General features: G+C 48.8%; 1 protein-coding gene across 5 annotated transcripts in view; it reads left to right on the top strand.

Moving 5' to 3' along the window:
- The window catches only part of znf142 (zinc finger protein 142), a 57,224-nt gene that overhangs the window by 29,246 nt on the left and 11,116 nt on the right, over positions 1-16,862 (top strand). For all 5 annotated transcript variants that reach the window (XM_063051414.1, XM_063051411.1, XM_063051412.1 and 2 more), the window contains 2 exons: positions 2,448-5,742; positions 16,408-16,513. In XM_063051414.1, coding sequence (XP_062907484.1) covers positions 2,448-5,742; positions 16,408-16,513 — 3,401 coding nt within the window. The remainder of the gene's footprint in view (positions 1-2,447; positions 5,743-16,407; positions 16,514-16,862) is intronic.

The following is a 16,862-nucleotide window of genomic DNA, read 5'->3' as shown; positions in this document are numbered from 1 at the left end:
TTTAGAATGGAGATGAGGAGGAATTTCTTTGGCCAGAGGGTGGTGAATCTGTGGAATTCATTGCCACAGATGGCTGTGGAGACCAAGTGATTGGGTATTTTTAGAGCAGATAGGTTCTTAGTCAGGGTGTCAAGGGTTACTAAAGGCAGGAAAATAGGCTTGAGAAGAATAATAGATCAGCCATGGTGGAATAGCGGAGCAGATTTGATGGGCCAGATAGCCTAATTCTGTTCCTATGTTTTATGGTCTTATGGTAACAAGTTTTCAATAGCCAACTTGAACTGACTTTTGTTTGGAAAAATTGTCCACACTTTTCTGCTGCTTGAGAATTGTGAGGGGGAATTGGGGAACAGTAGCCTGAATAACCTCTCATCTGCTGCCTGGGAATTACAAAATGTTTTAAGGATGGAGTGATAAAATCAGAGAGAGTCAGTATAGATCTCTAAAGGTAGGAGATACATTATAAATTTGATTATTTCAAAGTTCAAAGTAAACAACCCTGAGATTCATTTTCTTGCAGGCATGCTCAATAAATCCATAGTAGAATTATGTCATAATAGAATTAATGAAAGACCAGGCCAACTTGGGAATTCAACCAGTGTGCAAGAGATAACTAACTGTGCAAATACAAAAATGAAGAAATAATAATAATAAATAAATAAATAAGCAGTAGATATCAAAAACATGAGTTCTTGAAAGTGAGTCAATAGATTGTGGGAGCATTTCAATGATGCCGCGAGTGAAGTTATCCCCTTTGGTCTGAGGATAATAACTGTTCCAGAACCTAGTGATGTGGTCCTGAGGCTCCTGTACATCCTTCCTGATGGCAGCAATGAGAATCGAGCATGGTCTGTGTGGTGGAGGTCTCTGATGTTGAATGCTGTTTTCCTGTGACAATGCTTCGTGTAGATTTGCTCAATGGGGAGGGCTTCACCCATGATGGACTGGGCTGGCACTACTTTTTGTACAGTTTTCCCTTCAAGGATATTGGTATTTCTATACCAGGCTGTGATGCAGCCGGTCAATATGCGCACCACCACACATCTATAGAAGTCTGTCAAGGTTTTAGGTGTCACGTCAAATCTTTGCAACTCCTGAGGAAATAGAGGGCTGCTGTGCTTTCTTCCTAATTGCACTTGCATGTCGGGCACAGGACAGGTCTTCCAAAACAATAACAGAGGAATTTAAATTTGCTGACCCTCTCCACATCTGATCCTCCAATGAGGACTGGCTCATGGACCTCTGGTTTCCCTCTCCTGAAGTCAATAATCAACTCCTTGATCTAAATGACATTGAGTAAGAAGTTGTTGTTACGGCGTCACTAGGCCAGATCTTCAATCTCCCTCCTATATCCTGATTCCTCAGCAAATTTATTTTGCCTACTACAGTGGTGTCACCAGCAAACAGTGGAGCTGTGCTTAGCCACACAGTTATGAGTGTAGAGTGAGTAGAGCAGGGGACTAAGCACACAGCCTTGTGGTGCATCTGTGCTGAGGGAAATTGTGGAGGGGATGTTGTTGCCAATCTGAACTGACTGGGGTCTGCAAGTAAGGAAATCGAGGATCCAATTGCACAAGGAGGTTGTGAAGCTTACAGATCAGATTTACTGGAATGCAGCCTGGGCATGGGACAGTAGGCATTCCTTATCTTAGTATAACGGTAGTCTAGTGTGTTGGGACCTCTGGTGCTACAGGTTATATGCGTAATTGAGCTTCAAACAAGCCTGGTTATAGTCCCCAACTATGACTTGAAATGAGTCGGAAGGAACTGCTTTTTCGGAGATATTATCATGCAGTATTTCAAACACTTGATTATAGTCAGCCTCTGTTGGTGTGTAAACTGTAGCTAGGATTATGGAGGAGAACTCCCTAGGTGAATAGAACAGATGGTGTTTGACCGTTAGGTGTTCAAGGTCAGGGGAACACGAGATGATGGACTAAAATAGAGTGTCAAGGAGTATTATTTATATGTACTTGTAAGCAAGGATCAGTCAGGGCTCTGGAGAGTTACAGGGTAGCCAGGAAGTAGCTGAAAAATCTCCTTAGGAGAGCTAGAAGGGGACATGAGCAGACTTTGGCAAATAGGATTAAGGGAAATCCCCAAGACGTTCTACATATATTTGAAGAAGAGGAGGAAGGCAAGAGTGAAGATAGGCCCAATCAGAGAGAGTAGGGGAAATGTGTACCTGAAATCGGAGGAGGTAGGGGAGGTTCTTAATGAATACTTTGTTTTAGTATTCACCAGTGAGACGGCCTATGATGAATGTGATAATTGTGTAAAACAGGCTGATGTACTTCAATGGTATGGAACCATAGAATTATTACTGTCTCTTTCTCACTCCCCTCCTCGACCCTTCCCCCCTTCCCCCATACCACTAATCCCCATGTCCCTTCTCCCCAATCCCTCCTCTGCCCCTTCTGCCCCCTCCCCTTTCCCCCACTCTACAGGTATCATTGCAACCAGTGTTCCTACCGCTGCCACCGTGCCGATCAGCTCAGCAGCCATAAACTACGGCACCAGGGCAAGTCGCTCATCTGCGAGGTGTGTGGCTTCGCTTGTAAGCGCAAGTACGAGCTGCAGAAGCACATGCAGGTGAAGCACTCCAAGGACTACCAGCTGCCGCTGCACCAGTGCCAGTACTGCAGCTACCAGACGCAGTACAAGCAGGCGCTACTCAGCCACGAGAACTGCCGGCACACACGGCTTAGAGAGTTCCGCTGTGCCCTCTGCCCCTACCGCACTTTCAGCAACACCAGCCTCTTCTTCCACAAGCGGAAGACCCACGGCTACGTGCCGGGAGACAAGGAATGGTTGGAGAACTATGCCAGGGAGGAGATGGCCATGAACTCCACCCAGAACCTGCTGACATATGGCGACGCGAGTGTTCATCTTCCGGGTACAGCTAGGTCCAAAATGGCCACAGCATCCTCGAGGCAGAGCAGCTTTCCCGCTGCTGGAGGGGATATCAATCTCGGGGAGGGCCACCAGCCCCACCTTGGACTTGCTGCCTCTAGGCCAGATGAAGGATCACAGGGCATTTCTGCCCCGTCGGAATTGGTATGCTTGGGGCAGCACCCAGTGTTCCCCACCGACACAGAGCGAGCGAGCCCAGCCACGAGCGTGGAGCCTGGGGAAGCCGGCACTGAAAGCAGCCAGATTGTGGAGAGGGAGCTTCAGGAGGGCATGAGTGGGAGCAGCTCGCAGATGGAGGAGGTCTTCGGCGCTCAGCTGGGGTTCCCTCACACTCCATCAGAGGACGTGTCAAAGCAAGTTTCCAGCTCGCAGCTGACACCTTTGGATTGCTGGGCCCCATGTGAGACCAGCGCCATGTACAGAGACTTTGGACTCAATGCTGCGGATGTCGAACAGGCGGACGTTGGTGACGATGATGCTGATGTCGATGAGGAAGGTGGAGAGGGAGACCATGTCCTAAGGAACCCAGAGAAACTGGGACAAAGCATTGACGTCTTCATGGATGAAGGACAGGACGTAACCTATGAGCTTTCAGAGAAGACCGGAGAGCCCGGCCAGGAGATGAACAGTGCATCTGCCAGTGGGACCTGTGCCAATGTGCCTGCAGATGGAGGTCAAGTCTCCACTGAATCCCATGGCGTGGAAGCCCCCGAGTGGGATGGTAGCCCTGGGCCCGAAAACCGGGGCAAGGTGCAGCTCTCCCCATCCGAGTGTGAGATCAAGGCCCTGAGGAAACAGGATAAGCAGCAGGCCCAAGCCCTGGTCCTGGAAGGGAGGGTGCAAATGTTGGTGGTGCAGACCAACGCTCAGGTCTTCAAGTGTGAGAACTGCTCGTACATCACCAGAAAGGAGCGAGCTATGGTCCTCCACACCAAGTCTGGCTGCCAAAACAAGAAGACGCCGCTGGTATGCGGGGCCTGCGGGGCCACCTTCAAGCAACAGCGAGGTCTCAACACTCACGTGCAGAAGAAGTGCCCTGTCACCATTAAGAAGCACAAATTATATGCACGCCAGACTGGAGTGAAACCGCCCACTACATTGCCAAATGGAGAAGGAGAGCCCACTGCAGAAACAAAGGACGTGCACGTGTCCCTGAGCACAGATCCAGATAAGACTGCTCAGCCACCATGCCAATCTGCAGGGCTCTCTGGAATTGAAGTACCACCGTTCGAAGGTGGTGTACAGCGTTTGCAAGACCTGGAGGACGGGAACACCTCACTGGAACAGCTAGCTGCTGCTGAGGAAGAGCAAGTTTCTGAGAAGACACCAGCTAACGCCTCCCCCGTCAACGGGGAGAACTTACTCCCTACCCATGAGGAAGTAGCGTTCGCCGACATGGAAAAAAGCCAGAAGTTAGGGGCGGCGAAGTTCACGTCAGCCAGAGGGAGGTATTCCTGCAGCTCATGCCCCTTCGTCTGCTCCAGTGAGGCGGACATGGCTGGCCACATGTCGGAGGGCAGTTCATGCCGCCCCAAGTTGCCCTGTGGGGTCTGCGGGTTGCTCTTCTGCTCGGAGAGGGCGCTGAAGAACCATCAGGCTGTCAAGCATGCCGAGGAGGGTGAGGGGTCTGCCAGCGAGGGTGAGGGCAGCCCGGAAATGCCGGAGGGGAGCGACGTCTCCAATGAGGAGCCCGGCGCTGGTCAGCAGTGCAGCAGCCGCCGGCGTTTTTCCTGCCCGACCTGCGCGTTCAGCTGCTGTCAGGAGCGGGCCATGGGCACCCATCAGCGCAAGGGCTGCCTGAAACCTGGCCAGCTCCAGTGCGCCCTCTGTTCCTTTGTCTGCAAGTCAGAGGCGGCCCTCGAGCACCACACCCGCCTCCACGGCATCCAGGGCAGCCGCAAGCGCCCGCGACTGAGCTGCCACCTCTGCCCCTTCACCTGCAAGCAGCCCCGCTGCCTGAGACAGCACGTGGCGATCCGTCACGAAGGTGTCAAGCCCCATCGCTGCCGCTTCTGCGACTTCGGCACCACCCGGCGCTACCGGCTGGAGGCGCACGAGTCCCTCCACACCGGGGTGGGCAGGCTGTCCTGTGACTCCTGCCCCCGGACCTTCGGCACAAGCTCCAAACTGCGCGTCCACAAGCTGAGGGTGCATGAGCGGCGGCCCACCCACTTCTGCGCTCTGTGCGACTACAGTGGCTACAACCGCAATGACATCGCACGGCATGTGGCCAGCTGCCACGCTGGGCAGCCCAGCGCTGCCTGCGGCCGCTGCCCAGCCCGCTTTAGCTCCCAGGGGGCCCTAAAGCAGCACCGCCTGCGGCGGCACCGGGAGAGGGGCCGGCACGGCTGCCCCTCCTGCCTCTTCGCCTGCCGCAGCGAGGCCACCCTCCGCAGCCATGTCCAGCGCCGGCACCCGCTGCTGGAGTGCCCAGCCTGCAAGCAGCGGTTCCCCGGCCGCCAGCAGCTGGACGAACACCGCAAGGTCCACTTCGGCCACCACTGCCCGCACTGCTCCTTCGCCACCCGCGAGCGGCAGCAGCTCATCCAGCACCTGCTTGACAACCACGAGGAGGGGGAGGAGGGCGAGGAAGGCGGCGGTGCCAAGCCCTTCCGCTGCCCTTTCTGCAGTTTCACCTGCCGCCACCAGATGGTGTTCGACTACCACATGAAGGGACACGGTGGTACACGTCTCTACAAGTGCACCGACTGTGAGTACACCACCAAAAACCGGCAGAAGATCACCTGGCATATCCGCATCCACACTGGCGAGAAGCCCTACAAGTGCCACCTCTGCGCCTACGCCTGTGCGGACCCCTCACGCTTGAAGGTGAGCAGATTGAAGGCACGAAGGGTCTTGGTGCCCTCCGAAGGGTCCAGTTGATTCCCTGCACCCCCGAAGGGTCTGAGGGTTTCGCTTGAGGAGTTCCACTGAGGGTCTGATTTTTGGCAGAGTTTGCTGATGGCATTGATACAGGTGGTGTTGTAGGCAGTGAAGAAGGTTATCAGAAATTATGGGAATATTGAACGTCTAGGTAAGTGGGCTGAGGATTGACAAATAGTGTTCAGTTCAGATATGTGAAAGATGTTGCATTATAGAAAGTCAAAGGAGGCTTGTTCAGTGTGAACAGTAGGGCTGTGGGGAGTGTCGTGGACCAAGAATACAGTTCCCCCAAGTAGCATCACAGGTAGGCAGGGTGGTGACGAAGGTGTATGGTATGCTGGCTTTCATCAGTCAGGACACTGAGTACAGCAGTTGGAACGTGATGTTGCAGGCATAGAAGATGTTTTTGAAGATGCACTAATTGGTTTACAGTTTAGATTACACTTGTTAAAGGAACTAGGGTGGTTGAGAAGGTGAGGAGTGTGTTGGCCTTCATTAGTCGGGGACAGAAGTGTTAGAATAATCTTGAAGTAGGTTAAAGGTTCAGCACAATATTGTGGACTGGAGGACCTGTACTGTGCCGCACTGTGGACTGGAGGACCTGTACTGTGCCGCACTATGGACTGGAGGACCTGTACTGTGCCGCACTGTGGACTGGAGGACCTGTACTGTGCCGCACTGTGGGCTGGAGGACCTGGACTGTGTCGCACTGTGGGCTGGAGGACCTGTACTGTGTCGCACTGTGGGCTGGAGGACCTGTACTGTGCCGCACTGCGGGCCGGAGGACCTGTACTGTGGGCTGTACGGCCTGTACTGTGCCGCACTGTGGGCTGGAGGGCCTGTACTGTGTCGCACTGAGGGCTGGAGGACCTGTACTGTGTCGCACTGTGGGCTGGAGGGCCTGTACTGTGGGCTGTATGGCCTGTACTGTGTCGCACTGTGGACTGGAGGACCTGTACTGTGTCGCACTGTGGGCCGGAGGACCTGTACTGTGCCGCACTGTGGGCCGGAGGACCTGTACTGTGCCGCACTGTGGGCCGGAGGACCTGTACTGTGCCGCACTGCAGGCCGGAGGACCTGTACTGTGTCGCACTGTGGGCTGGAGGACCTGCACTGTGGGCTGGAGGACCTGTACTGTGCCGCACTGCGGGCCGGAGGACCTGTACTGTGTCGCACTGTGGGCCGGAGGACCTGTACTGTGCCGCACTATGGGCCGGAGGACCTGTACTGTGTCGCACTGTGGGCTGGAGGACCTGCACTGTGGGCTGGAGGACCTGTACTGTGCCGCACTGCGGGCCGGAGGACCTGTACTGTGCCGCACTGTGGGCTGGAGGACCTGTACTGTGTCGCACTGTGGGCTGGAGGACCTGTACTGTGCCGCACTGTGGGCTGGAGGACCTGTACTGTGCCGCACTGTGGGCTGGAGGACCTGCACTGTGCCGCACTGTGGACTGTACGTCCTGTACTGTGCCGCACTGTGGACTGTATGGCCTGTACTGTGCCACACTGTGGACTGTATGGCCTGTACTGTGCCACACTGTGTTCTTAGGCACATGTTAGCAAACTGGAAAGACTACAAATAAGATTAATGAGAATGTTGGCAGGTCTCGAGGGCCTGAGTTAGAGGAAGCAGTTGTACATATTAGGATCTTACTCCTTGGAGAGTAAGGGCTTGATTTAATAAAGGCATCCGTTAGTCTTGCAAGACCAGGGATCTGCGCCTGGAAAGGATTCACTCTCTAGGACGCAGGCCTGGGCAAGGTTGTATGGAAGACCGGCAGTTGCCCATGGTGCAAGTCTCCCCTCTCCACGACACCGATGTTGTCCAAGGGAAGGGCAAGGGCCAATACAGCTTGGCACCAGTGTCATCGCAGAGCACTGTGTGGTTAAGTGCCTTGCTCAAGGACACAACATGCTGCCTCAGCTGGGGCTCGAACTCACGACCTTCAGGTCGCTAGTCGAATGCCTTAACCACTTGGCCACGTGATTTAATAGAGGTATAATATGGGGGGGGGTGCGATCTGTAATATCATGAAGCGCATAGGTAGGCTGAATACACACAGACTTTTTCCCAGGTAAAGTGAATCAAAAATAGAGGGTATAGGTTTAATGTGACAGCGGAAAGATTTAAAAGGGACTTGAGGGATATCTTCACACAGGCTGGTATGTGGAACGAGCTGCCAGAGGAAGCGATTGGGGTAGGTACAATAATAATATTGAAAAGTCTCTTAGATAGGTACATGGCTAGGAAAGGTATCGGCCAAATACAGGCAAATGGGACTAACTTAAATGGGAATCTTGGGCTATATCGATGTTGGGCTGAACGACCTGTTTTGGTGCTGTATCAGATTTATGATGAATGTTAACAGTGATTTCCCCATGGTAGGGGAGTCCAAAAGTAATGGCCATAGATTTAGGGAGAGATTTAAAAGGGATCTGAGAAGCAACATTTTCACACAAGGTGGTCGGTATTCGGAACAAGCTGCCGGAGGAATTGCAAGCAACACACACGAAATGCTGGAGGAACTCAGCAGTGCAATAGATCAATAGTTCCATTTAATATTACAGAAATGTATGCAATATACATCCTAAATTCTTGTTCTTTGGAGACATCCATGAAAACAGAAGAGTGCCCTAAAGAATGAATGACAGTAAAAACGTTAGAACCCCAAAGCCCCCTCCCACGCACAAGCAGCAGCAAAGCAACAACCCTTCCCCACCCTCACCGACCTGCAAAAAAAGCATCGGCACCCTCCTCTCACCAAGCAGGCAATAGCAAAAGCCCCAAGAAAGTCCAGGATCTGCAGTACAACGAAAACTTAATCGTTCGCCCGAAAATTCCACATACCACACGCTCTCTCTCGCTCCCTAATAAAGGAGGTGGTTAAGGCAGGTACAATAGTATCATTAAAGAAGCACTTGGATGGGTCGGGTTTCTTCAGAATCAGGTTTACTATCTTTGACATGTTGTGAAGTTTGTTCTGTGCCAGCAGTACGGTGTGAGCAAAAAATGACCATAATTTGCAATAATAAAACATGCAAAAGGAGAATAGCGAGGTAGTGTTTATGGATTGTTCAGAAATCTGATGGCAGAAGGCAAAAAACTAATGAGTCCATCATTAAGGATGTGGCTTCAGGGAACTTGGAGGCACATGATAAAATAGGCCAAGTTCAGCATGGTTTCCTTAAGGGGAAATCTTACCTGACAAATCTGTTGGAAATCTTTGAGAAAATAATAGGCAGGATAGACAAAAGTGGGTGTTGTTTACTTGTATTTTCAGAAGGCCTTTGACATGGTGCTGCATTTCAGTCTGCTTAACAAGGTAAGAGTCCATGGTATTACAGGGAAGATTCCAGCATGGATAGAAGACTGGCTGGCTGGCAGGAGGCAAAGAGTGGGAAGAGTGGCCTTTTCTGGCGGGCTGCCAGTGACTAGTGGTGTTCCAGTGATCTGTGTTGGGACCACTTCCTTGACGTTATATGTCAATGATTTTGGATGATGGAATTGATGGCTTTGTGGACAAGTTTGCGGACTATACAAAGATGGGTGGAGGGGCAGGTAAAGGTGAGGAAGCAGGTCTTGGACAGATTGGAGACTGGGCAAAGAACTGGCAGATGGAATATAGTGTAGAGAAGTGTATGGTTATGCACTTTGGTAGAAGAAATAAAAGTGTAGACTATTCTCTAAAGTAGGAAAGATTTTAAAAATCAGAGGTGCAAAGGGACTTCATTTCAAGAGGACTAGAATATAAAAAACAAGGATGTAATACTGAGGTTTGATAAGGCATTGGTCAGACTGCACCTGGAGTGTTGTGAGCAGTTTTGGGCCCCTTATCTGAGAACAGATCTGCTGGTGTTGTAGAGGGTCCACAGGAGGTTCATGGGAATGAAAGCGTTAATTTGATAACTCTGGACCTGTACGCACTGGAGTTTAGAAGAATAACCTATCAAATATTGAAAGGCCTAGATACACTGGATGTTTCCTGTAAGGGGGGGGGGTCTAGGACCAGAGGACGCACCCTCAGAATAGAGGGAAGTCCATTTAAAACAGAGAAGAGGAAAAACTTCTTTAGCCAGAGGGTTGTGGATCTGGAATTCATTGTCAGAGTTGGCTGTGGAGGCTAAGTCAATGGGTATATATAAAGCAGAGGTTGAAAGATTCTTGATTAGACAGGGTGTGAACGGGGGAGGAGGCAGGAGAATAGGGGTTGAGAGAGAGAATAAATCAGCCTTGTTGGAATAACAGAGCAGATTCAATGGGCTGAATGGCTTAATTCTGCTCCTATGTCTCACAGTCTTATAAGCTGTTCCTAAAGTGTTGAGAGTGGGTCTTCAGGCTCCTGTATCTTCTCCCTGATGACAGTAATGGGAAAAGGACAAATCCTGGATGGCGAGGGCCCTTAATGATGGCTGTTGTCTTCTTGAGGCATCGCCTATTGAAAATGTCCTCGATGGCGGGGAAGCTAGTACCTGTGATGGAGCTGGCTGAGTCTCCAGCCCTCTGTGGTTTCTTTTGATCCTGTGTTTGGGATATGGACAATGTCTAATTAGGACTGGGATATGGGCCAAACACATGTAATTAGGGATAGCCAGATGGGCACCGTAGTTGGCATGGGCTCGTTGGGCTAAAGGACCTGTATCCATGCTCTATCACTCTGGGACTCTATGGTGTAAAACTGAGGCATCAACACCCTCCCCTTGCAGCATTTTTCCCTGCCTTCAAGTGCCTTTGAACAGTGAAATTTAGATATAGTCAACTAATTTAACATTATTAATAATGAATGCATTTTATGTAAGTTTAAACTTTGGACTATGGAAGGAATTAAAGTAAGTGAGGTCACAGTGAATGTAGCTGGTGTAAAGCTGAGGGGCCAGGTGGGAAGTGCATCTGGACCTTGACTTGACATGCCCAGAGGTGGTATGAGAAGCTCACTGCCCTCCAGCTCACTCTCTATGTCCTTAGTGCAGCACACAGACAGGAGATCTGGACCCTACTGATGCAGACTGTAGCCAGCCAACAGTCCCCCAAAGACCTGTAGGCGTGTGCGATCCATCCCAATCAGGAGCACTTGATGGCTCTGGGCCTGTACTCGCTGGAGTTTAGAGCAAAGGGCGGGGGGGGGGGTTCATAGAAATCTAACGAATAATGAAAGTCCTTGATAGAGTGGATATGGAGAGGGTGCCTCCTATGGTGGGTGACTCTAGGACCAGAGGGCACAGCCTCAGAATAGAAAGACATAACATTTAGAAAAAATGACGAGGAACTTCTTTAGCCAGAGGGCAGTGAATCTGTGGAGTTCATTTCCACATACATCTGTGGAGGCCAAGGCTTTGAGTATATTTAAAGTAATGTTGATATGTTTTTGATTAGTTAGGGTGTGTAAGGCTACAGGAAAAAACAGGAGAATGGATTGAGAGTGATAATGAATCAGCCAGGATGGCATGGTGGAGCAGACTTGATGGGCTGAATGGCCTAATTCTGCTCCTGTGTCTTAGGTCTAATGTCCTGGCAATAAATGTGCTCAGTTTCACTTTTTACTGTGCCTCCAATCATTTGCTTGTCCTTCAGATTTGATGACTCACTGTTTACTCCAATAATCTCATTTGATCAATTGAAACAATGATTAACTCCCTCCTGTCAATGATTTCTCGATGCACAGTGCTCAGCTAGAGCCATAATTAGGTGCCAAAGGTGGCTGCTTTGTTAATCTGCGCTAGGGGGTTGTACTCCAAACTATTGGATTGTAGGAAAAGCCTGCTCCATTTTGCACCATACAGCAAGCCTTAGAAATACGTCAGCATAGAACAGTACAGGCTCTTCGGCCCAGGATGTTGTGCTGACCCTTTAAACTACTCCAAGCTTCCCTCCCGCATAGTTCTGTATATTTTTATTTATTTTATTCGGAGATACAGTATGGAACAGGCCCTTCTGACCGAATGAGCAATGCCCCCAGCAACCCACCTGTGTGACAATTTACAATGACCAATTAACCTATCAACCAGTACTCCTTGGACTTTGGGAGGAAACCAGAGCACCTGGAGGAAACCCATACGGTTCAGGGTCAAATTGAACTGTGAATTTTGATGCCGCGAGTCATAATAGCGTGGTGCTAACCACTACGTTACCATGGCACCTTGTCCATGTGCCTAAGCAGTATTTCGGGTTGAAACCACTCATCGGACCAAGTATAAAAGGAAATAGGCAGAATAAAGAGGTGTAAGGAAAGGGTAAAGCAAGAGCTGGTCGCAGATAGATGTGTCCAGATGAGGGGGGTGATGGGCAGATGGGGGGGGGTGGGTGTTGGGGAGAGTGAAGAAAGAGTGCCAGAAACTTGGAGATGATATGAAACTTAAAACACTAAGGTCCTTTGGCCCATGATGCTATAAGGCCATAAGATATAGGAGCAGAATTTGGCCCATTGAGTTTGCTCCACCCTTGCATCATGCCTGATCCATTTTCCCTCTCAGCCCCAATCTCCTGCCTTCTCCCCATATCCAGTTTTTTAACCTCCAAGATCAATCTAACACTTCCCTTCCACATAACCCTCCATTTTTCTTTCATTTTGTTACGTACCCCGTAACGGGTTAAAGAACCAGCAGAAATGGAAAACAGTTGGAGTCTGGTATTGCTGTTCACTAAAGCTCGTTTATTAGTAACTACGCAATACAGTAGTATAAATTCAGATATGTCAACCAGGTTAGCAATGTTTATTTTTATATATATATATATATATAGATAGTGTGGGCACATATATATAGTGTTGGCACGTGGCCAAGTGGTTAAGGCATTAGACTAGCTACCTGTAGGTCGTGAGTTCGAGCCCCAGCCAAGGGAACGTGTTGTGTCCTTGAGCAAGGCACTTAATCACACATCGCTCTGCGACGACACTGGTGCCAAGCTGTATGGGTCCTAATGGCCTTCCCTTGGACAACATCGGTGTATGGGCAACTGCTGGTCTTCCATACAACCTTGCCCAGGCCTGTGCCCTGGAGAGTGAAGAGTTTCCAGGCGCAGATCCATGGTCTTGCAAGACTAACGGATGCCTTTAATATATATATATTAAAAAGTGTGGAAATAATAGAGCCAAGCTTCTTTGAGCTTAGGAGGTAATTGCATACAGTCTTACGATGATAGGTAGAATTCGGTTCCTACTTATTAAATTGAGTAGTGTTGGAGAGAGAGAGAGAGAGGTAGGTGTTTAGTTCTTCAGGTAAGCCGATGCCATTGATCCTCCGTTGTCCTCCGAAATCCCTTAAAAGTCACTAAAAGTGACCACAAAAAGGAGACCATCTTCTGTGGTTAAGTTATCAATCCAGGCAAGGGTTGGACACACTGATAACTTCCCACTGGTCACCCCTTTTGCACACTGCGAGAGCCACTGATCGATCCTCCAAAAAACCCACCTTTCTGTGGGCACAACAAAGCTCATCCAGTGTCCAAAACCATGTGTCTGTGTGTCTATCAGCTGATCTTCTATTTATCTCAGCATGCTGAACACCAGCTGTCCATTAAATAACGCCACTCTTGGTCACTACGGCAACCCACGAGCTGCTCGTTTTTTTTCTCTTTCTCTCTCTCTCTCTCTCTCTCTCTCTCTCTTTCTTTCTTTCTTTCTTTCTTTCTTTCTCTTTCTTTCTTTCTTTCTTTCTTTCTTTCTTTCCATGGCAACCCAGAAGCTGACAGCAGTAGTCAGTGCCCTTGTAAAAGTGTAAAAGGCAGACTCCGCCCCTCTCTCTCAGCAGAAATCCGAAAGTTAGTCTTAGTTCTCTCTTGTGCCTTAAAGTAACAGTCCACAGCAACAAGGAACCCTAGGGGTACATAACAACTCATTTGCCTACTTTAAAGGTTTTTTAAATGTCCTTCATGTATCTACATCTATTACCAGTCCTGGCAGTGTGTTCTATGTGTTTTAAAAAAAAACTATCTCTGACCCCCCCCCCCCTATATTTTGCTCTCTTTAAAAGTATGCCCTCTCTTGTTAGCTATTTCCTCCTGGGGAGAAAGGTACTGGCTGTCCACTCTACGCCTCATCATGTTGCATATCTCAAGTCATCTCTCATCCTCCTTGACTCCAAAGAGAAAAGTCCTAGCTCACTCAACCTTTCAAGTATAGTTCACAACGAAAAAGTCATGTTTTTGTAACACCTTTTACAAACTTGTTATCTTAAAGCAATGCATAGGCTGGTCTTTGACTATGGAAGCACAAGAGATTCAGGCTAACTTGTTGATCTCAAATAGCTACTGAATGTTGAAATGCCTGGATAGAATAGACGTATGTAGGATCTTTCCATCAGTAGAAGCGCCTAGGATCAAAGGGCACATGCTCAGAATAAAGGGACGTCCCTTTAATCCAGTGGTGGGGACCTGCACAGTACTGTAATAGCGCAACAATTTACAGCGCCAGTGATAGGAAGATCAGGGTTTAATACTGCCGCTGTCTTTAAGGAGATTGTAAGTTCTCCCATGACCGCATGCATTTCCTCTGCGGGTGCAGGTGGATATATCCAACATTTGAAAGAAGTACGGGTTAGGGTTAGTGAGTTGCATGCCAACATTTGTGGGCTGTTCTCCAGCACATCCAGGTACTCTGTTGGTCATTGGTGCAAACAACACATTTCATTTTATGTATCAATATAAGTGACAAATAAAGCTAATCGTTATCTTTTTCATAGCCTTATGAATGATTCAGCTGTAGGCAAAACAGTGAACAGTTTTTTTCTGCTGAAGTTGGGAGAGTCTAGAAAGGAAGGTCATAGGTTAAGGGCAAAGGGTGAAATATTTAAGGGGGACCGGATGGGGAACATTTTTTCTCGGGGTGGTGAGTGTGCAACGAGCTGCCAGTGGAAGCAGTGGATGCAGGTTCGATTGCAACATTTAAGAGAAAGTTGGAGAAGTACATGGATGTGACAAGTATGGAGGTCGTTAGTCCAGGTGCAGGTTGACAGGACTAAGCAAAATAGCAGGTTTGGTATGGACTAGTACCCTAATTGTTACACAAAGACAGACGTGTGCCCACCAGTACTGTGCATCATTGTTTGTCTGGTGAAAAGCCTGTACCCAACATTAACTGAAGGCAAGTTCCACAAACTCAGCCCATGAACACAATCTATCACTGAGTTCAGCAGCTTCATTTGAGATCCTAACTAACCACTGGCATTCCTGCACCATGATTAGTGGCTGGTTCATTCTTAATCTTGAGACTTTGATCGGAAAGGGTATCAAAAGTTATGGGAAGAAGGCTGGAGAATGGGGTTGAGATGGATAATAAATCAGCCATGATCTAATGGTGGAACAGACTTGATGGGCCAAATGGCCTAATTCTGCTCCTATATCAATAGTCTCATGTTGGTGGTAACTTGTTATCTATACTCTGCTTTTCAGTACCACATGCAGAATCACCAGGTGGAGAGAAAGACGATCCTTATCCTGTTGACAATCTCCTCAGTTCTCACTTGAAGCTTTGTAAGACAGTAGTCAGACTGCATTTGGAGTATTGCAAGCAGATTTGGGCCCCTTATGTAGAATTGGAGGCGATCAGGAGGAGGTTCATGAGAATTATCCCAGGAATGAAAGGATTAAAATATGAAGAGTGTTTGATGACTCTGGGCCTGTATTCACTGGAGTTTAAAAGTATGGGGGAGGGTCTCATTGAAACCTACCAAATATTGAGAGGCCTAGATAGAGTGGACATGGGGACGATATTTCCTATAGTGGGGGAGTCTAGGACCAGGGAGCACAACCTCAGAATAGAAGAACATCCTTTCAGAACAGAGATGAGGAATTTCTTTAGCCAGAGAGTGGCAAATCTGCAGAATTCATTCCCACAGACACCTGTGAAGTCCACATCAATGGGTATATTTCAAGTTCAAGTTTAATTGTCATTCAACCATACATATGAATAGTCAAACGAAACAGTGTTCCTCTGGAGCCAAGGTGCAAAGCACAGAGCCGTGGTCACACACAGCACACAGTACATATAATTCATGTAATTATGATAGCAGAAAAATATTGTTACAAAAAACATTTTAAATAATAACGTAGCTCAAGTCACTGGGTTTCATGGCCTGTAGATTGTTGGTGCATGAATGTTGTTCTGCAACTACGTTTCTGCAAGAACAGCACACAGCAGTTGCTCATCTTATGCAAGTGCAGCTGCAGATGGACACAGTCCAGTGTGTCTTCCACCAAGCGAACTTTGAGGGGTGGCACCCATGGGAAGGGCCAGCCGCCACCCAACATGGAATCCGGCAGCACACAGCCAGCTCTGGCATCTCCTTCCATGGTGGCAGCAGCAGTTGACCCCAAAGCATGAATGAGGCCAATAAACCAGTGAATCAGACTCGCGGAACTCTACATTACTACCACCCAGCAGGGTCTTGTGATCATAACAAAAACGTCCATGATCACCTGCAAAGTGGGGGTTGATAGTTGCTTGATTAGTAAGGGCGTCAAAGGTTATGGGGAGGAAACAGGAAAATGGGATTGAGAGGGACAATAAATCAACCATAATTGAATAGCAGAGCAGATTCAATTGGCCAAATGGCCTGATTCTTCTCTAAGTTTTATGGTCTTATGCTGTTGTGGCTCATTAACTAAACTCTGCCTTTCAGTACCACATGCGGATTCACCAGGAGGAGAAGAAGTACCTGTGTCCAGAATGTGGCTATAAGTGCAAGTGGATAAACCAACTCAAGTACCACATGACCAAGCATACAGGTGAGGACTGGCCAAAGCACTCAGCATCCCGGTCAACTTGGTCCCACCACAGTCAGGAGCTCGTTACTTCTGCAAGTGGTCTCTCCCCTCCCTCAGGTGACTGAGGTAGAATGGAACGATATATTGCACACATTGAAAACTCATGTGGATGTTGCTAACCAGCTCCTCCAGTTGGAGGGACCACACCTCATATTCTGTCAGGGAAGCCTCTAACCTGATGGCATGAACATCAATATCTCGTACTTCTGGTAACTTCTCCCCTCCTCCTCTTCGTTCTCTGTCTCTTCCATTTTCTATTCTGGATCCCCACTCACCCCTTCTATTGCCTCCTCTACAGCTATGATGAAGC

Source organism: Mobula hypostoma, chromosome 6 (genome assembly GCF_963921235.1).
Source record: "Mobula hypostoma chromosome 6, sMobHyp1.1, whole genome shotgun sequence".
Lineage (NCBI taxonomy): Eukaryota > Metazoa > Chordata > Chondrichthyes > Myliobatiformes > Myliobatidae > Mobula > Mobula hypostoma.
The sequence above is the reverse complement of the archived record's forward strand: the minus strand, read 5'-3'. Positions and strand labels throughout refer to the sequence as shown.